The 21,427-nt window shown below is 52.4% G+C and overlaps 1 protein-coding gene across 1 annotated transcript; it reads left to right on the forward strand.

Annotated features, from left to right (window-relative positions):
• ubash3a (ubiquitin associated and SH3 domain containing A) lies at nt 1–21,255 on the forward strand. Its single transcript, XM_031896386.1, has 13 exons — nt 1–2,532; nt 6,749–6,802; nt 7,662–7,848; nt 13,773–13,971; nt 14,370–14,539; nt 15,008–15,216; nt 17,020–17,089; nt 17,187–17,274; nt 17,768–17,887; nt 19,879–19,971; nt 20,375–20,516; nt 20,831–20,895; nt 21,016–21,255. The coding sequence occupies exons 1-13, from the start codon at nt 2,402–2,404 to the stop codon at nt 21,090–21,092; spliced, it is 1,605 nt and encodes a 534-aa protein (XP_031752246.1). The 5' UTR covers nt 1–2,401; the 3' UTR covers nt 21,093–21,255.
• The last annotated feature ends 172 nt before the right edge of the window (nt 21,256–21,427 follow it).

Below are 21,427 nucleotides of genomic sequence, written 5' to 3' on the forward strand. Positions count from 1 at the left end.
ACGAGGACCAATTGAAAAGTTGCCTCTCTATAACATACTAAAAGTTATCTTAAAGGTGAACTTCCCCTTGAACTAGGCTGGGGGTGTCACAGAGAAAATCTTATCTTGAGTGCTGGGTACAGTCAGTCTGTACACCATGTGATCCATACCTGCGCCTGATTGGGCCAGAGCTGATCCAGTCACATGATACAGTGGGGCCTATGGGGACCCCCAGGGCAATAGTGAATGCGCCCCATGGGTCTCTGGGTACAGTCTGTATCCAACATTTGTGTTACAGTTTTGCCCCCCCCCCCCCCGAAAAATTCTCTGTGGGCACCCATTGGGTTAATGTTCTGAGCGGCACCTACAGGGCAGGGGTGACCCACATTTTTACCCGACTCGACCTGCTGGCCGCCATGGAACAGGAAGTGCTGCTGCTGCTGCAAACCGGAAGTGACATCATCAGGAGGGGGGGCAGACAATAAAGGGTTAAAGGAGTTATATTGTGAGCTGCACCCGTTGCCATGGCAACCCATGTTTCTGCAGCTAACCCAAGGGTGCTCCCCCCTATAACTCCATACAGGGTTGTGCTGATACCCATAATTGCCCCCTATAACTGGCAAGTGGGGCAGTTTAATGCTGTATTGTAACAGGGTATATGGGGAGGCAGTTTGGGCTGAAAGGGCCACCCGGGCCTGAGGGTGAGTAGCAGTCGCTCCGGCACCTCGTAACCTCCTCTTTATGGGCCAAGACACGTTCAGAACTATTTTATTTGGATTCTTCCATCAATCAAATTGTGGTCTGAGGGTTTCTATGGAGTAGATAGGCCCCTCCCTTAGCAACCGCCTGCCCCCAAAATTACATTTAAACATCTCAGAATTGGCAAAATTACGGAAAGGGGTAAAGAACCTTATTAGAGACCCAGCGCCCACAGCTGGATCCGCTCACCCGGCGTCCACAGCCGGATCCGCTCACCCGGCGCCCACAGCCGGATCCGCTCACCCGGCGCCCACAGGTGGATCCGCTCACCCGGCGTCCACAGGTGGATCCGCTCACCCGGCGTCCACAGGTGGATCCGCTCACCCGGCGTCCACAGGTGGATCCGCTCACCCGGCGCCCACAGCCGGATCCGCTCACCCGGCGCCCACAGCCGGATCCGCTCACCCGGCGCCCACAGGTGGATCCGCTCACCCGGCGCCCACAGCCGGATCCGCTCACCCGGCGCCCACAGCCGGATCCGCTCACCCGGCGCCCACAGCCGGATCCGCTCACCCGGCGCCCACAGCCGGATCCGCTCACCCGGCGCCCACAGCCGGATCCGCTCACCCGGCGCCCACAGCCGGATCCACTCACAGTGCAGAATTGTGCTGCTGCTGACTGGGGATCCATATGCTCCTCTGGTCCCACAGAACCGATACCAGCCAATGAATAATGTCACTATTGCCCCCCCCCCCTCTGCTCGTATAATGCTCAGAGCTGGACTGGCACACCGGGAGCGACAGGGTTAATGGTACAAATAATTGTGAGACCTGGTGGGATGGAACATGTGACTGGGTGGGGAATTGAGATTATACCCCCGGGGAGACCATCAAAGACTTGGTAACCAGGAGAAAGGAAGTCCCTGTCCCACAGAGCTAACAATCTAGTTGGGTGGGTCACTTACAGAAACAAACACAAGACATAACAGTTACATATGGGAAAAGCTCAGGAGGGAGAAAGAACTGGCACTGTTGGAGGGGGTCTCCCATATGGAATGAGCCCCACTATAGTGACCCCCCCCCAGGCTACTGAGACACCGGGGCACAGTGGGACCCAAACACAAGCGCACCCCTTATGGCCCCCCGTTATCTAGAACCCATTTCCTGCAGGAAACACACAGGTTTCTGATTATAGAAGTGATACCCCCCCGAACCAACACCAAGGAGACCCCCCAAACCAACACCAAGGAGACCCCCCCCAAACCAACACCAAGGAGACCCCCCCGAACCAACACCAAGGAGACCCCCCAAACTAACACCAAGGAGACCCCCCAAACCAACACCAAGGTGATCCCCCAAACCAACACCAAGGAGACCCCCCCAAACCAACACCAAGGAAAGCCCCCCAAACTAACCCCAAGGAGACCCCCCAAACCAACACCAAGGAGACCCCCCCAAACTAACACCAAGGAGACCCCCCCAAACAAACACCAGGGAGACGGCACACGGTGGTCCCACACTGGGCACATGTAGGGGCTCGAGTCCCACCCTGCTCTCTCTCTGTCACATGGTCTCCTCCTCCCCGGGAACCTTGGCTGATGGGTCTCTTGTGATAGTGAGAAATCTCTTGCACTCACAAGGTGTTGCCTCCCTCTCTCTGTGCCAAACCCGAGAGCTTGCACGATGCTATTTCCTCTCTGGTTAGAGCGACGGTCTCACACAGGATGTCAGTGTCAGGCAACAACATGGCTCATCGTGCTGTCTCTCCTCACTATGCCAAGATCTCTCATAGAGTGTCGGGCAGCTCCTCTCTACTGGATCCCCTGCTCTCCATGGGCTTCCCAGAGCATCAAGTGTGAGTACTCAGCCTGTCCTTGGGGAGGGGGGGGTCTCTGGGGCAGCAACGGGGGCAAATCCCAGCCCATTGCTCGCTAGCACTGAGAGATGGGTGGGTGTAGGCAGAGCTTCCATTATAAAGGGATCTGAGGGTTTGGGTAAATCGGGGGGTTCTGTAACCCAATAATGCAAAGCCCAGTCTCCCCCATAAAGCCATCACTATGGTGCAAAACATGGTGCAGATTTCCCTGCATTTACACATTGGTCTTATTTCTTTGCCCCAAGACTCATAGTACTTATGGGCATCTGCTGCCCGGCCTGGGGGCTTCTTCTCTTTCACTTTCTCAAAGACCTGTCATCTGACCGAAAAGTAACCAATAAGGAATGTTCTAGTCTTCGTTTCACACAAATGTAATAACTGGAAATAAATAAAATAATTGAAATATATTTATTTATTTTAAAAACCCTCATTTTACAAAAATACAAAATCAGATTTTTATCCATGAGAGACATATGGGGGAATTTGATACAAAGTACTGGGCTTTATCTAGAGAGGAGGGCTAAGACCATAAGAGATCTATAGAGGAATTCTCTAGGTGGAGGATTAGAGATACATTCAGACCATGAGAAGCCTGTGGAGAAAGTCTCTAGAGTTGAGGGACAAGGTCAGATTGAGACTATGAGAAGCCCATGGCGTAATATTCTAAAGGGGAGGGATATAATCAGATTCAGACCATGAGAAGCCTATGGAGGAATCTTCTAGAGGGGAGGGATATAATCAGATTTAGACCATGAGAAGCCTATGGAGGAATCTTCTAGATGGGAGGGATGTAATCAGATTCAGACCATGAGAAGCCTATGGAGGAATCTTCTAGAGGGTACGGATAAGGTCAGATTCAGACCACGAGAAGCCTATGGAGGAATCTTCTAGAGGGGAGGGATAAGGACAGATTCAGACCACGAGAAGCCTATGGAGGAATGTTCTAGAGGGTAGGGATATAATCAGATTTAGACCATGAGAAGCCTATGGAGGAATCTTCTAGAGGGGAGGGATAAGGTCAGATTCAGACCATGAGAAGCCTATGGAGGAATCTTCTAGAGGGTAGGGATAAGGTCAGATTCAGACCACGAGAAGCCTATGGAGGAATCTTCTAGAGGGGAGGGATATAATCAGATTCAGACCATGAGATATCTATGGAGGAATCTTCTAGAGGGGAGGGATAAGGACAGATTCAGACCACGAGAAGCCTATGGAGGAATGTTCTAGAGGGGAGGGATATAATCAGATTTAGACCATGAGAAGCCTATGGAGGAATCTTCTAAAGGGGAGGGATATAATCAGATTCAGACCATGAGAAGCCTATGGAGGAATCTTCTAGAGGGGAGGGATAAGGTCAGATTTATACCACAAGAAGCCTATGGAGGAATCTTCTAGAGGGGAGGGATAAGGTCAGATTCAGACCATGAGAAGCCTATGGATGAATCTTCTAAAGGGGAGGGATAAGGTTAGATTCAGACCATGAGAAGCCTATGAAGGAATCTTCTAGAGGGGAGGAATAAGGTCAGATTTAGACCATGAGAAGCCTATGGAGGAATCTTCTAAAGGGGAGGGATAAGGTTAGATTCAGACCATGAGAAGCCTATGGAGGAATCTTCTAGAGGGGAGGAATAAGGTCAGATTCAGACCATGAGAAGCCTATGGAGGAATCTTCTAGAGGGGAGGGATAAGGTCAGATTCAGACCATGAGAAGCCTATGGAGGAATCTTCTAGAGGGGAGGGATATAATCAGATTCAGACCATGAGAAACCTATGGAGGAATCTTCTAGAGGGGAGGGATAAGGTCAGATTCAGACCATGAAAAGCCTATGGAGGAATCTTCTAAAGGGGAGGGATATAATCAGATTCAGACCATGAGAAGCCTATGGAGTAATCTTCTAGAGGGGAGGGATAAAGTTAGATTCAGACCATGAGAAGCCTATGGAGGAATCTTCTAAAGGGGAGGGATAAGGTTAGATTCAGACCATGAGAAGCCTATGGAGGAATCTTCTAGGGGGGAGGAATAAGGTCAGATTCAGACCATGAGAAGCCTATGGAGGAATCTTCTAAAGGGGAGGGATAAGGTTAGATTCAGACCATGAGAAGCCTATGGAGGAATCTTCTAGGGGGGAGGAATAAGGTCAGATTCAGACCATGAGAAGCCTATGGAGGAATCTTCTAGAGGGGAGGGATAAGGTCAGATTCAGACCATGAGAAGCCTATGGAGGAATCTTCTAGAGGGGAGGGATAAGGTCAGGTTCAGACCATGAGAAGCTTATGGAGGAATCTTCTAGAGGGCAGGGATAAGGTCAGATTCAGACCATGAGAAGCCTATGGAGGAATCTTCTAGAGGGGAGGGATAAGGTCAGATTCAGACCATGAAAAGCCAATGGAGGAATCTTCTAAAGGGGAGGGATATAATCAGATTCAGACCATGAGAAGCCTATGGAGGAATCTTCTAGAGGGGAGGGATAAGGTCAGATTCAGACCATGAGAAGCCTATGGAGGAATCTTCTAAAGGGGAGGGATAAGGTTAGATTCAGACCATGAGAAGCCTATGGAGGAATCTTCTAGGGGGGATGAATAAGGTCAGATTCAGACCATGAGAAGCCTATGGAGGAATCTTCTAGAGGGGAGGGATATAATCAGATTCAGACCATGAGAAGCCTATGGAGGAATCTTCTAGAGGGGAGGGATAAGGTCAGATTTAGACCACGAGAAGCCTATGGAGGAATCTTCTAGAGGGGAGGGATAAGGTCAGATTCAGACCATGAGAAGCCTATGGAGGAATCTTCTAGAGGGGAGGGATAAGGTCAGATTCAGACCATGAGAAGCCTATGGAGGAATCTTCTAGAGGGGAGGGATATAATCAGATTCCGACCATGAGAAGCCTATGGAGGAATCTTCTAGAGGGGAGGGATAAGGTCAGATTTAGACCATGAGAAGCCTATGGAGGAGTCTTCTAAAGGGGAGGGATATAATCAGATTCAGACCATGAGAAGCCTATGGAGTAATCTTCTAGAGGGGAGGGATAAGGTCAGATTTAGACCATGAAAAGCCTATGGAGGAATCTTCTAGAGGGGAGGGATAAGGTCAGATTCAGACCATGAGAAGCCTATAGAGGAATCTTCTAGAGGGGAGGGGTAAGGTCAAAGTTAGACCATGAGAAGACTATGAAAGAATTGTCTAGAGGGGAGGAATAAGGTCAGATTCAGACCAAAAGAAGCCTATGGAGGAATCTTCTAGAGGGGAGGGATAAGGTCAGATTCAGACCACGAGAAGCCTATGGAGGAATCTTCTAGAGGGGAGGGATAAGATCAGATTCAGACCATGAGAAGCCTATGGATAAGTATTCTAGAGGGGAGGGATAAGGTCAGATTCAGACCATGAGAAGCCTAAGGAGGAATATTCTAGAGGGGAGGGATAAGGTCAGAATCAGACCATGAGAAGCCTAAGGAGGAATATTCTAGAGGGGAGGGATAAGGTCAGATTCAGACCATGAGAAGCCTATGGAGGAATCTTCTAGAGGGGAGGGATAAGGTCAAAGTTAGACCATGAGAAGCCTATGAAAGAATTGTCTAGAGGGGAGGAATAAGGTCAGATTCAGACCATGAGAAGCCTATGGAGGAATCTTCTAGAGGGGAGGGATAAGGTCAGATTCAGACCACGAGAAGCCTATGGAGGAATCTTCTAGAGGGGAGGGATAAGGTCAGATTCAGACCATGAGAAGCCTCAGGAGGAATATTCTAGAGGGGAGGGATAAGGTCAGATTCAGACCATGAGAAGCCTAAAGAGGAATATTTTTAGAGGGGAGGGATAAGGTCAGGTTCAGACCATGAGAAGCCTCAGGAGGAATATTCTAGAGGGGAGGGATAAGGTCAGAATCAGACCATGAGAAGCCTAAGGAGGAATATTCTAGAGGGGAAGGATAAGGTCAGATTCAGACCATGAGAAGCCTATGGAGGAATCTTCTAGAGGGGAGGGATAAGGTCAGATTCAGACCATGAGAAGCCTATGGAGGAATTTTCTAGAGGGGAGGCATAAATGTCAAAGTCAGACCATGAAAAGCCCATGGAGTTATGGGAGTTTATCTGGAGAGAATGCCAATGTGATTAAAGTACATTGGAATAAAACTAGGAAATGAATTAGGGTACCAATGTATCTACTGCAGTCTTACACTTTGTGTTGGGATCCACAGGCAGAAAGCTCTGGCAGCTACGGGACGGACCTCTGTGGAACTGGCAGCCAAGTGGTAAGTGACCAGTGATCCTTTATAGGATTTACTTCTGCTCTTCTCCTCTGGGCTACTGGCATCTCTAGGCTACGGGCTCCTCTGGGCTACTGGCATCTCTAGGCTATGGGCTCCTCTGGGCTACTAGCATCTCTAGGCTATGGGCTCCTCTGGGCTACTGGCATCTCTAGGCTACGGGCTCCTCTGGGCTACTGGCATCTCTAGGCTACGGGCTCCTCTGGGCTACTGGCATCTCTAGGCTACGGGCTCCTCTGGGCTACTGGCATCTCTAGGCTATGGGCTCCTCTGGGCTACTGGCATCTCTAGGCTATGGGCTCCTCTGGGCTACTAGCATCTCTAGGCTACTGGCATCTTTAGGCTACTGGCTCCTCTGGGCTACTGGCATCTCTAGGCTACTGGCTCCTCTGGTCTACTGGCATCTCTAGGCTACTGGCATCTTTAGGCTACTGGCTCCTCTGGGCTACTGGCATCTCTAGGCTACTGGCTCCTCTGGTCTACTGGCTCCTCTGGGCTACTGGCTCCACTGGGCTACGGGCTCCCCTGGGCTACTGGCATCTCTAGGCTACTGGCTCCTCTGGGCTACTGGCTCTACTGGGCTATGGGCTCCTCTGGGGTACTGGCATCTCTAGGCTACTGGCTCCTCTGGGCTACTGGAATCTCTAGGCTACTGACTTCTCTGAGCTACTGACTTCTCTCGGCTATTGGCTCCACTGGGCTATGGGCTCCTCTGGGCTACTGGCGTAAATATCTAGGTCTGACTTTGGAGTGTGGATTTGGGCTTATTTGCCCTTCAGTAATTGTAACACATCATGGTAACCATCTGTGGTCACATGGTCTGTCTGTGCCCATTTCCCCTTAGGTTGAAGTCACATGACAAAGACCCATCGCTGGACGACCCCATTCCCCAGGAATACGTTCTCTACCTTGTGCCCACGGGGCCCCTGGCCGTGACTCTGTCCAACTTCTGGGCTGAGAGTTTGCGGCTGTGTGGGAGGAACAGGGCTCATTCCTGCTTCCCTCATATAACGCTCTGTGAGTTCTTCACGGTAAGAACAGTCTGGGGGGGGGCAGTGAGGGGCTTTGGGGTACAAACTGCTGATTTCTGGGCCCAACCTGTGTTGGATCTGCAGTTACAGTCGGCTGAGTAATCAGCTACGGGGAGGGAGATCTGCAGTAACAGTCGGCTGAGTAATTGGCTACGGGGAGAGGGATCTGCAGTTACAGTCGGCTGAGTAATTGGCTACTTTACAGTCGGCTGAGTAATTGGCTACGGGGAGGGGGATCTGCAGTTACAGTTGGTTGAGTAATTGGCTACTTTACAGTCGGCTGAGTAATTGGCTACAGGGAGGGGGATCTGCAGTTACAGTCGGTTGAGTAATTGGCTACAGGGAGGGGGATCTGCAGTTACAGTCGGTTGAGTAATTGGCTACAGGGAGGGGGATCTGCAGTTACAGTCGGCTGAGAAATCAGCTACAGGGAGGGGGATCTGCAGTTACAGTCGGCTGTGTAATCGACTACAGGAGGGGAATCCGCAGTTACAGTCGGCTGAGTAATTGGCTACGGGGAGAGGGATCTGCAGTTACAGTCGGCTGAGTAATTGGCTACTTTACAGTCGGCTGAGTAATTGGCTACGGGGAGGGGGATCTGCAGTTACAGTCGGTTGAGTAATTGGCTACAGGGAGGGGGATCTGCAGTTACAGTCGGCTGAGTAATCAGCTACGGGGAGGGAGATCTGAAGTTACAGTCGGCTGAGTAATTGGCTACTTTACAGTCGGCTGAGTAATTGGCTACGGGGAGGGGGATCTGCAGTTACAGTCGGTTGAGTAATTGGCTACAGGGAGGGGGATCTGCAGTTACAGTCGGCTGAGTAATTGGCTACTTTACAGTCGGCTGAGTAATTGGCTACGGGGAGGGGGATCTGCAGTTACAGTCGGTTGAGTAATTGGCTACAGGGAGGGGGATCTGCAGTTACAGTCGGCTGAGTAATCAGCTACAGGGAGGGCGATCTGCAGTTACAGTCGGCTGTGTAATTGGCTACGGGGAGAGGGATCTGCAGTTACAGTCGGCTGAGTAATTGGCTACTTTACAGTCGGCTGAGTAATTGGCTACGGGGAGGGGGATCTGCAGTTACAGTCGGTTGAGTAATTGGCTACAGGGAGGGGGATCTGCAGTTACAGTCGGCTGAGTAATCAGCTACAGGGAGGGGGATCTGCAGTTACAGTCGGCTGTGTAATCGACTACAGGAGGGGAATCCGCAGTTACAGTCGGCTGAGTAATTGGCTACGGGGAGAGGGATCTGCAGTTACAGTCGGCTGAGTAATTGGCTACTTTACAGTCGGCTGAGTAATTGGCTACGGGGAGGGGGATCTGCAGTTAGAGTCGGTTGAGTAATTGGCTACGGGAAGGGGGATCTGCAGTTACAGTCGGCTGAGTAATTGGCTACGGGGAGGGGGATCTGCAGTTACAGTCGGCTGAGTAATTGGCTATGGGTAGGGTGATCTGCAGTTACAGTCGGCTGAGTTATTGGCTACGGGAGGGGGATCTGCAGTTATGGACGGCTGAGTTATTGGCTACGGGAGGGGGATCTGCAGTTACAGTCGGCTGAGTAATTGGCTACGGGGCGGGGGATCTGCAGTTACAGTCGGTTGAGTAATTGGCTACGGGAAGGGGGATCCACAGTTACAGTCGGCTGAATTATTGGATACGGGGAGGGGGATCTGCAGTTACAGTCGGCTGAGTAATTGGCTACGGGAAGGGGGATCCGCAGTTACAGTCGGCTGGGTTAGTGGCTACGGGGAGGGGGATCTGCAGTTACAGTCGGCTGAGTAATTAACTACGGGGAGGGGAATCTGCAGTTACAGTCGGCTGAGTAATTGGCTACGGGGAGGGGGATCCGCAGTTACAGTCGGCTGAGTAATTAACTACAGGGAGGGGAATCTGCATTTACAGTCGGCTGAGTAATTGGCTACGGGGAGGGGGATCCGCAGTTACAGTCGGCTGAGTAATTGGCTACGGGAGGGGGATCTGCAGTTACAGTCGGCTCAGAAATTGGCTACGGGGAGGGGGATCTGCAGTTACAGTCGGTTGAGTAATTGGCTACGGGAAGGGGGATCCGCAGTTACAGTCGGCTGAATTATTGGCTACGGGGAGGGGGATCTGCAGTTACAGTTGGCTGAGTAATTGGCTACGGGAAGGGGGATCCACAGTTACAGTCGGCTGAGTTAGTGGCTACGGGGAGGGGGATCTGCAGTTACAGTCGGCTGAGTAATTGGCTACGGGGAGGGGGATCTGCAGTTACAGTCGGCTTAGTAATTGGCTACGGGGAGGGGGATCCGCAGTTACAGTCGGCTTAGTCATTGGCTACGGAGATGGGGATCTGCAGTTACAGTCGGCCGAGTAATTGGCTACGGGGAGGGGGATCTGAAGATACAGTCGGCTCAGTAATTGGCTACGCGAAGGGGGATCTGCAGTTACAGTCGGCTGAGTAATTGGCTACGGGGAGGGGGATCTGCAGTTACAGTCGGCTGAGTAATTGGCTACGGGGAGGGGGATCTGCAGTTACAATTGGCTGAGTAATTGGCTACGGGGAGAGGGATCTGCAGTTACAGTCGGCTGAGTAATTGGCTACGGGGAGAGGGATCCGCAGTTACAGTCGGCTGAGTAATTGGCTACGGGGAGAGGGATCTGCAGTTACAGTCGGCTGAGTAATTGGCTACGGGGAGAGGGATCTGCAGTTACAGTCGGCTGAGTAATTGGCTACTTTACAGTCGGCTGAGTAATTGGCTACGGGGAGGGGGATCTGCAGTTATAGTCGGCCGAGTAATTGGCTACTTTACAGTCGGCTGAGTAATTGGCTACGGGTAGGGGGATCTGCAGTTACAGTCGGCTTAGTTATTGGCTACGGGAAGGGGGATCCACAGTTACAGTCGGCTCAGCAATTGGCTATGGGGAGGAGGATCCGCAGTTACAGTCGACTGAGTTATTGGCTACGGGGAAAGGGATCTGCAGTTACAGTCGGCTGAGTAATTGGCTATGGGAAGGGGGATCCGCAGTAACAGTCGGCTGAGTTAGTGGCTACGGGGAGGGGGATCTGCAGTTACAGTCGGCTGAGTAATTGGCTACGGGGAGGGGGATCTGCAGTTACAGTCCGCTCAGTAATTGGCTACGGGGAGGGGGATCTCCTGTTACAGTCGGCTGAGTAATTGGCTACAGGGAGGAGGATCTGCAGTTACAGTCGGCTAAGTAATTGGCTACGGGGAGAGGGATCTGCAGTTACAGTCGGCCGAGAATTTGGCTACTTTACAGTCGGCTGAGTAATTGGCTACGGGGAGGGGGATCTGCAGTTACAGTCGGCTGAGTAATTGGCTACGGGGAGGGGGATCCGCAGTTACAGTCGGCTGAGTTATTGGCTATGGGGAGAGGGATCTGCAGTTACAGTCGGCTGAGTAATTGGCTACGGGAAGGGGGATCCGCAGTTACAGTCGGCTGAGTTAGTGGCTACGGGGAGGGGGATCTGCAGTTACAGTCGGCTGAGTAATTGGCTACGGGGAGGGGGATCCGCAGTTACAGTCGGCTGAGTATTGGCTATGGGGAGAGGGATCTGCAGTTACAGTCGGCTGAGTAATTGGCTACGGGAAGGGGGATCCGCAGTTACAGTCGGCTGAGTTAGTGGCTACGGGGAGGGGGATCTGCAGTTACAGTCGGCTGAGTAATTGGCTACGGGGAGGGGGATCTGCAGTTACAGTCGGCTGAGTAATTGGCTACGGGGAGGGGGATCTGCAGTTACAGTCGGCTGAGTAATTGGCTACAGGGAGGGGGATCTGCAGTTACAGTCGGCTGAGTAATTGGCTATGGGGAGAGGGATCTGCAGTTACAGTCGGCCGAGTTATTGGCTACTTTACAGTCGGCTGAGTAATTGGCTACGGGGAGGGGGATCTGCAATTACAGTTGGCTGAGTAATTGGCTACGGGGAGGGGGATCTGATGTTACAGTCGGCTCAGTAATTGGCTACGGGAGGGGGATCTGCAGTTACAGTCGGCTCAGTAATTGGCTACGGGGAGGGTGATCTGCAGTTACAGTGGCTGAGTAATTGGCTACAGGGAGGGGGATCTGCAGTTACAGTTGGCTGAGTAATTGGCTACAGGGAGGGTGATCTGCAGTTACAGTTGGCTGAGTAATTGGCTACGGGGAGGGGGATCTGCATTCACAGTCGGCCGAGTAATTGGCTATGGGGAGGGGGATCTGCAATTACAGTCGGCTGAGTAATTGGCTACGGGAGGGGGGATCTGCAGTTACAGTCGGCTCAGTAATTGGCTACGGGGAGAGGGATCTGCCAGTTACAGTCGGCCTGAGTAATTGGCTACTTTACAGTCGGCTGGAGTAATTGGCTACGGGGAGGAGGATCTGCAGTTACAGTCGGCTGAGTAATTGGCTTACGGGAGGGGGATCCGCAGTTACAGTCGGCTCAGTAATTGGCTACGGGAGGGGGATCTGCAGTTACAGTCAGCTCAGTAATTGGGCTACGGGGGAGGGGGATCTGCAGTTACAGTCGGCTGAGTAATTGGCTACGGGGAGGGGATCTGCAGTTACAGTTGGCTGAGTAATTGGCTACGGGGAGGGGGATCTGCAGTTACAGTCGGCTGAGTAATTGGCTACGGGGAGGGGGATCTGCAGTTACAGTTGGCTGAGTAATTGGCTACAGGGAGGGGGATCTGCAGTTACAGTCGGCTCAGTAATTGGCTACGGGAGGGCGATCTGCAGTTACAGTCGGCTCAGTAATTGGCTACGGGAGGGGGATCTGCAGTTGCAGTCAGCTCAGTAATTGGCTACGGGGAGGGGGATCTGCAGCTACAGTCGGCTTAGTAATTGGCTACGGGAGGGGGATCTGCAGTTACAGTTGGCTCAGTAATTGGCTACGGGGAGGGGGATCTGCACTTACAGTCGGCTCAGTAATTGGCTACAGGGAGGGGGATCTGCAGTTACAGTCGTCTCAGTAATTGGCTACGGGAGGGGGATCTGCACTTACAGTCGGCTCAGTAATTGGCTACGGGAGGGGGATCTGCAGTTACAGTTGGCTCAGTAATTGGCTACGGGGAGGGGGATCTGCAGTTACAGTCGGCTCAGTAATTGGCTACAGGGAGAGGGATCTGCAGTTACAGTCAGCTCAGTAATTGGCTACGGGGAGGGGGATCTGCAGCTACAGTCGGCTTAGTAATTGGCTACGGGAGGGGGATCTGCAGTTACAGTCGGCTGAGTAATTGGCTACGGGAGGGGGATCTGCAGTTGCAGTCAGCTCAGTAATTGGCTACGGGGAGGGGGATCCGCACTTACAGTCGGCTCAGTAATTGGCTACAGGGAGGGGGATCTGCAGTTACAGTCGGCTGAGTAATTGGCTACGGGGAGGGGGATCTGCAGTTACAGTCGGCTCAGTAATTGGCTACGGGGAGGGGGATCCGCAGTTACAGTTGGCTCATTAATTGGCTACGAGGAGGAGGATCTGCAGTTACAGTCGTCTCAGTAATTGGCTACGGGAGGGGGATCTGCACTTACAGTCGGCTCAGTAATTGGCTACGGGAGGGGGATCTGCACTTACAGTCGGCTGAGTAATTGGCTACGGGGAGGGGGATCTGCAGTTACAGTCGGCTCAGTAATTGGCTACGGGGAGGGGGATCTGCAGTTACAGTCGGCTCAGTAATTGGCTACGGGGAGGGGGATCTGCAGTTACAGTCGGCTCAGTAATTGGCTACGGGGAGGGGGATCTGCAGTTACAGTCGGCTCAGTAATTGGCTACGGGGAGGGGGATCTGCAGTTACAGTCGGCTCAGTAATTGGCTACGGTGAGGGGGATCTGCAGTTACAGTCGGCTCAGTAATTGGCTACGAGGAGGGGGATCTGCAGTATCTGTGGGGGTTGGTTTCCGTGAGGAAACGCTGAGGACTGACGTTCCGCCATCTTGTCCCTCCCCTGCGCAGTGTGAGGATCGGAAGGTGGAGACTCTACATTGGGCGCTCAGAGCGGCCGGAGAAGAAACCCGCGGCTCCTTCCCTCGCTCCATCACCCTCTCCCTCTATTCCTCCAGCTCCTTCATTGGCTTCTTTATCAGCGAGGCCCAGGCCTCCATCATCCGCAGCTTCATGGGCAGCTTCTCTGAGGAGGTGGCAAAGGGGGCAGGTAAGGCCTTTGGGGGCACATCTTGCCCTTCCTGGTACCACTGGGGCCTGAGGGACCCATTTATTGGTAGAACAATGTTACCCCCTCTGGGGGCTTTTATCTTCTGCTCTGAGAGTCAATACAACAAAGTCATGGATTTCCTGCCATAAAGTGATACTGAGTGGCTAATTCCCTGCCAGACAGGAAGTAGAGACATGTGAGTCGCAGGAAATACATTCCCCTGTGCTATTGGTTATCACTCCGGGGAGTCAATGAATTCCGTTGTGGGGGAGGGAGGGGGGGTGGGAAGGGTACGGTTATTAGTGGTTTCAGCGCAGAATGTCAATAGTTAAATTATTCCCAGCAGCCAATAGGGATTATTCTCTGATCCCACTCAGCTGACGCTCTTTCTACTTCAGACTGTCCGGTGAGACCGCTCTCCAAGCAGCTGCACCTCACTCTCGCTCACAAGTTCTCGCCCCACCACCAGGGGACACTAGAGCACTTGGCCAAGTCCATCAGCCCCGCCCAGAGCTGTGAGTGGGAGGCGGTCCTTTTCTCCAGAGACATGCGATTTGCTTACTATCAGGTATTTGGGGCAGGGGGAGGGGCAAGGGGTAAGTTCAGAAGGGGTGGGGGCATTGGAGGGCAGGAGTCAGGATTTGGGGCAATTCCTAGGCAATTACAGGGAATTACAGATTGTGAGCTCTTCTGCACACTGTTGCCCCCCAGCAGTGCCAGGAAGTAGGTGTAACTCTCCAAAAAAAAAGGAAAGTCAGGAAAGGGCACTGGGCCCAAATGCATTTTGCTGCCCCCTGTTGGAACTGCGCCGTGGGTGGGGGAGTCGGGGGGCTCAATAGGTTTGGGGGGAACCGTCTCTGTTTCCCATGAAAAAAGAAAAAAAAATAGTTCAGTAACCCCTGGCCCCGCCCATGACTAGAGTATTTCCATCACCCTGGCAACAGGATACCCTGGGGCTCATTCCCTAATATGGGGTATCAGCCCCAGGGCATGCTGGGACATGGGGACAATACGGCCTCTCTTGTGTCCCCCCCAGACCCTGCGCACTCTCTTCCCATTTGAACCACAGAATCCCGATGAGCTGACACTCACGGAGGGGGATATTGTGTTCGTCGATCGGACCCGAGTGTCGGGGGCGCCAGAGGGATGGGTAATGGCCGTGTCCAACCGAACCGGCTGTCATGGGCTGGTACCGGAGAATTACCTGGAGAATGTGCCCGAGACTCAGACTTGGACCCAGCACCGGTACCAGGGGCACCAAGTGGGGTTATCGGGGAGACAAGGGAGCTTACAATCTAATTTCCTTTCTATGGGCACTCACTCACAGACACACACTCACTCATAGGCACTCACTTACACTCACTCTCAGACACACTTACACACTCACTCTCTCTCATACTCAATCACACTCACTCACAGACACACTCACTCATACTCAATCACACTCACTCACTCACAGACACACACTCACTCATACTCAATCACACTCACTCACTCACAGACACACACTCACTCATACTCAATCACACTCACTCACTCACAGACACACACTCACTCATACTCAATCACACTCACTCACAGACATACACACTCATACTCAATCACACTCACTCACAGACACTCACTCATACTCAATCACACTCACTCACAGACATACACACTCATACTCAATAACACTCACTCACAGACATACACACTCATACTCAATCACACTCACTCATACTCAATCACACTCACAGGCACACACTCACTCATACTCAATCACACTCACTCACAGACACACACTCACTCATACTACATCACACTCACTCACAGACACACACTCACTCATACTACATCACACTCACTCACAGACACACACTCACTCATACTCAATCACACTCACTCACAGACACACACTCACTCATACTCAATCACACTCACTCACAGACACACACTAACTGATACTCAATCACACTCACTCACAGACAAACACTCACTCATACTACATCATACTCACACACACTCACTCATACTACATCATACTCACACACACTCACTCATACTACATCACACTCACAGACACACACTCACTCATACTCAATCACACTCACTCATACTCAATCACACTCACTCACTCACTCACTCACAGACACACACTCACTCATACTACATCACACTCACTCACAGACACACACTCACTCATACTACATCACACTCACTCACAGACACACACTCACTCATACTACATCACACTCACTCACAGACACACACTCACTCATACTCAATCACACTCACTCACAGACACACACTAACTGATACTCAATCACACTCACTCACAGACAAACACTCACTCATACTACATCATACTCACACACACTCACTCATACTACATCACACTCACAGACACACACTCACTCATACTCAATCACACTCACTCACAGACACACACTCACTCATACTCAATCACACTCACTCACAGACACACACTCACTCATACTACATCACACTCACTCACTCACTCATAGACACTCACTCACAGACACACTTACACACTCTCCCACTCATAGACTCACACTCACAGGCATACACTCACTCACACTCAGACACACTCATTCTCACTCACACACTCATTCTCATTCTCTCGCTCAAATACTCAATCACACTCACTCACAGACACACACTCACTCTCAAACACACACTCACACACTCACTCAAATACTCAATCGCATTTACTTACAGGCACACACTCACTCTCAAACACACACTCACTCACAGACACACACTCTCAAATGCACACTCTCACTCATAGACACTAACTCACACTCACAGCCACACACTCACTCACACTCACACACTCACACACACACACACACTCACTCACACACTCACTCACACTCTCTCACAGGCACTTTAAGAGGAAATGGGGGCCAATGTGGGACACATAGCACCATGGGAGAAATAAGACTTTGTGCCCCTCCCCTCCATATTACCCAGAATCCCTGCCTGCACAGGAGCAATGGGGGCTCTGTAGGGCCCCTGTCACTTGTCCCCATTGTCTCTCTACAGAAGCTACAAGTTCAGTCCCAGCAGGGCCCAGCAGGAGGGCCCCCACAGGGAGGAGTCGGCTGAGACACAGGTAACGCCCCCTGGGGGGTGGGATTCTGGGAATACAGGTAGAGCTTATTGCTATTTACTAACAGTATCATGTGACTATTGTGTATCTGGATCCGCAGGGGCGGGCTCGCAGCCTTTTCATAGTGAGTCACGGAGAGAGCGTGGGAGATGTGTTTGGCATTGGCTGGGCGAGCGCAGGGCCAGAGGGTAAGTGTCCCCTCGGGTGAGTGTCACCCGGGGTGAGTGTCCCCCCAGGTGAGTGTCCCCCCAGGTGAGTGTCCCCTCGGGTGAGTGTTCCCCCCAGGTGAGTTTCCCCCCGGTGAGTGTTTCCTCCGGTGAGTGTCCCAATGTGGAACTGGGGAGTAGATCATTATGGGGGGTAAGAGTAGGGGGCAGTTGGTTTGTTCTTTCCAGGTTCTTACCTGCCCTTGTTATAAGGAAGTGATTTGAGGGTGGGGGGCATGTGGGGCATTTTCCCTGGGCCCCTACGGTCTTAGAAAGATAATATTACTGACCTGCCCTTGTAGAACTACAACTCCCAGCATGCCTCCCCAGCCTACCCCTGTATAATCTCATGCACACGTGTGTGCTACAAACATACAGGGCAGATAGGGGGGCCCGACTCTGTGCCCCCTACAGTCCTACCTTGTCGCATAGGCCCCACCCCATTATTCTCTTCATCTTCTCTTCCTTATCTTAGGGGCATATTCCAGGTCTGACTTGAACCTTCCAGCTCATCTGCCCCAAAGGGCACAGGCAGCAGAATTTGACCTTGACCCCCCCTTGTCATCGTGTGGGATATTCCAGGCCAGCCTTATGGGTAAGAACATTGGGAGAATAAGGAGATGCCCAGCCTCAGGGGCAGGGGGTGTTGGCGCTTGGTACAAGGGCAGTTCTGTGCCCCAAATAGGAACAGGATCGGGGGTAATGCCCCTGAGACCAGACTGTGCCAGGATGAAGGTGAAGAGAGAATTAAATATCCTCTTCCTCTGCTGGCCCAACCCCAACAGTTAGGTCTGAGGCTTGGGGCTTATGGGTAGGGATAGGTCTGAGGCTTGGGGCTTATGGGTAGGGATAGGTCTGAGGCTTGGGGCTTATGGGTAGGGTAAAGGCTTGGGGCTTATGGGTAGGGTAAAGGCTTGGGGCTTATGGGTAGGGTCTGAGGCTTGGGGCTTATGGGTAGGGTAAAGGCTTGGGGCTTATGGGTAAGGTAAAGGCTTGGGGCTTATGGGTAGGGTAAAGGCTTGGGGCTTATGGATAGGGTAAAGGCTTGGGGCTTATGGGTAGGGTAAAGGCTTGGGGCTTATGGGTAGGGTCTGAGGCTTGGGGCTTATGGGTAGGGATAGGTCTGAGGCTTGGTGCTTATGGGTAGGGTCTGAGGCTTGGGGCTTATGGGTAGGGATAGGTCTGAGGCTTGGGGCTTATGGGTAGGGATAGGTCTGAGGCTTGGGGCTTATGGGTAGGGTAAAGGCTTGGGGCTTATGGGTAGGGTAAAGGCTTGGGGCTTATGGGTAGGGTCTGAGGCTTGGGGCTTATGGGTAGGGATAGGTCTGAGGCTTGGGGCTTATTGGTAGGGTTAGGTCTGAGGCTTGGGGCTTATGGGTAGGTATAGGTCTTAGGCTTGGGGCTTATGGGTAGGGTTAGGTCTGAGGCTTGGGGCTTATGGGTAGGGTTAGGTCTGAGGCTTGGGGCTTATGGTAGGGTTAGGTCTGAGGCTTGGGGCTTATGGGTAGGGTTAGGTCTGAGGCTTGGGGCTTATGGGTAGGGATAGTCTTAGGCTTGGGGCTTATGGGTAGGGTTAGGTCTGAGGCTTGGGGCTTATGGGTAGGGATAGGTCTGAGGCTTGGGCTTATGGGTAGGGTTAGGTCTGAGGCTTGGGGCTTATGGGTAGGTTAGGTCTGAGGCTTGGGGCTTATGGGTAGGGATAGGTCTGAGGCTTGGGGCTTATGGGTAGGGATAGGTCTGAGGCTTGGGGCTTATGGGTAGGGTTAGGTCTGAGGCTTGGGGCTTATGGGTAGGGTTAGGTCTGAGGCTTGGGGCTTATGGGTAGGGTTAGGCTGAGGCTTGGGGCTTATGGGTAGGGATAGGTCTTAGGCTTGGGGCTTATGGGTAGGGTTAGGTCTGAGGCTTGGGGCTTATGGGTAGGGATAGGTCTGAGGCTTGGGGCTTATGGGTAGGGTTAGGCTGAGGCTTGGGGCTTATGGGTAGGGATAGGTCTTAGGCTTGGGGCTTATGGGTAGGGTTAGGTCTGAGGCTTGGGGCTTATGGGTAGGGATAGGTCTGAGGCTTGGGGCTTATGGGTAGGGTAAAGGCTTGGGGCTTATGGGTAGGGTAAAGGCTTGGGGCTTATGGGTAGGGTAAAGGCTTGGGGCTTATGGGTAGGGTAAAGGCTTGGGGCTTATGGATAGGGTAAAGGCTTGGGGCTTATGGGTAGGGTAAAGGCTTGGGGCTTATGGGTAGGGTAAAGGGCTTGGGGCTTATGGGTAGGGTAAAGGCTTGGGGCTTATGGGTAGGGTAAAGGCTTGGGGCTTATGGATAGGGTAAAGGCTTGGGGCTTATGGGTAGGGTAAAGGCTTGGGGCTTATGGGTAGGGTAAAGGCTTGGGGCTTATGGGTAGGGTAAAGGCTTGGGGCTTATGGGTAGGGTAAAGGCCTGGGGCTTATGGGTAGGGTTAAGGCTTGGGGCTTATGGGGTCACTTCTCAGAATGGGGGCAGTTACAGGGATATGTGGCATTACTGCCCCTCCCATATGTAGCTGTTGCCCCATGTACCCTATGGAAGAGCCAACACTGGATATTGGTTCCCTTTCAGGTCAGGCCCTTTTGGATCTTACCATCCGGTTGGATCGAGTCCTTTCCTCCCCCGCCCTGAGCTGCATTCAGACTGCCCATCATATCCTTACAGGTACTGGCTGGGGGGCAGGGGCAACTGGGGGGGGGCAGGGGTATATAGCCCAAATCTCTGGGTAATTATATGTGTCTCCTGGGGCCTCTATAGCAGTGCCACTCCCCTGTAAGCACTCACTTACACTCACACTCACTGCCAGGGACTCACACTCACTGCCAGGGACACACTCACACACATACTCACACTCACCTAGAAACACAATGTACCTGTAGTGACACTTACAGGGAGGGGCTGATCTCATTATGGGCGGAGCTACCATAGCAGTGGGCCACAATGACCAATCCAATCCTGTGTGTGGGTGTCTCCTCCAGTCGCCCCGAGGTTTAACCTGCTGTGATTGGCTCAGCCTGTAACTTGCATTCACTGCCCCCTAGTGACTGTTTATTTGTTGTTGCCCCAGAGATGCGCTTGGTTGGCCAAGTCAAGATCTGTGTGGATTGGAGGCTGTACAAGTGGGAGGGGCATGGGGAAAGCCAGTTGCCCCAGTTCCTGTCCCTGGAGGAGCTGGAACAGAATGGATACAGAGTGGAGATCAGTCACATGTAAGCCGGGCCGGGGGTACCTGGGGGCTGGATAAAGGGCTTCTGGGGGCACCCAATGCCCCTCATCCCCCATATCAGTAGGGCTGGCACCTCTATGGCATAATAGGGGCAGAGTGGGAGGTGCCAGGGGGCAGGATGATGACATTTAGGGGAGGGAATAATAATTGCTAGGGGCGTGGTTATCATATCAGTGGGTGGAGACTGATGTGGAGGGTGGAGTCACTATATCTGCCAATGTAAAAGGTGCCAACCCTAATGTGCTCCCTCGGGCACAGCAATGGCAACAGAGCTAACAATCATTTCATCTCTTCTAGAACCAGCGGCCCGGCCCATCAGAACCACAGGGAAGGTGTCCTGCAAAGTATCAACAAAAAGAAAGGTTCTGTCTCACCATGTGTGCCAATTGGCCCCTCCCACTTCCCTGACCCCTCCCACTAATTATTAGCCCCACCCACACCCTGCCTCTTTGCCCCTCACTGTGTGACTTTCTCCCAAACAGGGGGCGGGACTCTGATTGTGACCAACAGAGCGAGTGTGGCCCCTCCCACTTCTCTGACCCCTCCCACTAATTATTAGCCCCACCCACACCCTGCCTCTTTGCCCCTCACTGTGTGACTTTCTCCCAAACAGGGGGCGGGACTCTGATTGTGACCCACAGAGCCAGTGTGGCCCCTCCCACTTCTCTGACCCCTCCTACTAATTATTAGCCCCACCCACACCCTGCCTCTTTGCCCCTCACTGTGTGACTTTGTCCCAAACAGGGGGCGGGACTCTGATTGTGACCCACAGAGCGAGTGTGGCCCCTCCCACTTCCCTGACCCCTCCTACTAATTATTAGCCCCCACCCACACCCTGCCTCTTTGCCCCTCACTGTGTGACTTTGTCCCAAACAGGGGGCGGGACTCTGATTG

This window comes from Xenopus tropicalis, chromosome 2 (genome assembly GCF_000004195.4).
Source record: "Xenopus tropicalis strain Nigerian chromosome 2, UCB_Xtro_10.0, whole genome shotgun sequence".
Lineage (NCBI taxonomy): Eukaryota > Metazoa > Chordata > Amphibia > Anura > Pipidae > Xenopus > Xenopus tropicalis.

What these genes read in the sequence shown, in the direction of transcription:
- ubash3a (XM_031896386.1), top strand. Translation starts at nt 2,402, where the DNA reads ATGTCAGTGTCAGGCAACAACATGGCTCATCGTGCTGTCTCTCCTCAC. An exon ending in TGCGATTTGCTTACTATCAG is followed by an intron (nt 14,540 to 15,007) that starts GTATTTGGGGCA and finishes TGTCCCCCCCAG; the next exon opens with ACCCTGCGCACTCTCTTCCC. An exon ending in GGCGAGCGCAGGGCCAGAGG is followed by an intron (nt 17,275 to 17,767) that starts GTAAGTGTCCCC and finishes TCCTTATCTTAG; the next exon opens with GGGCATATTCCAGGTCTGAC.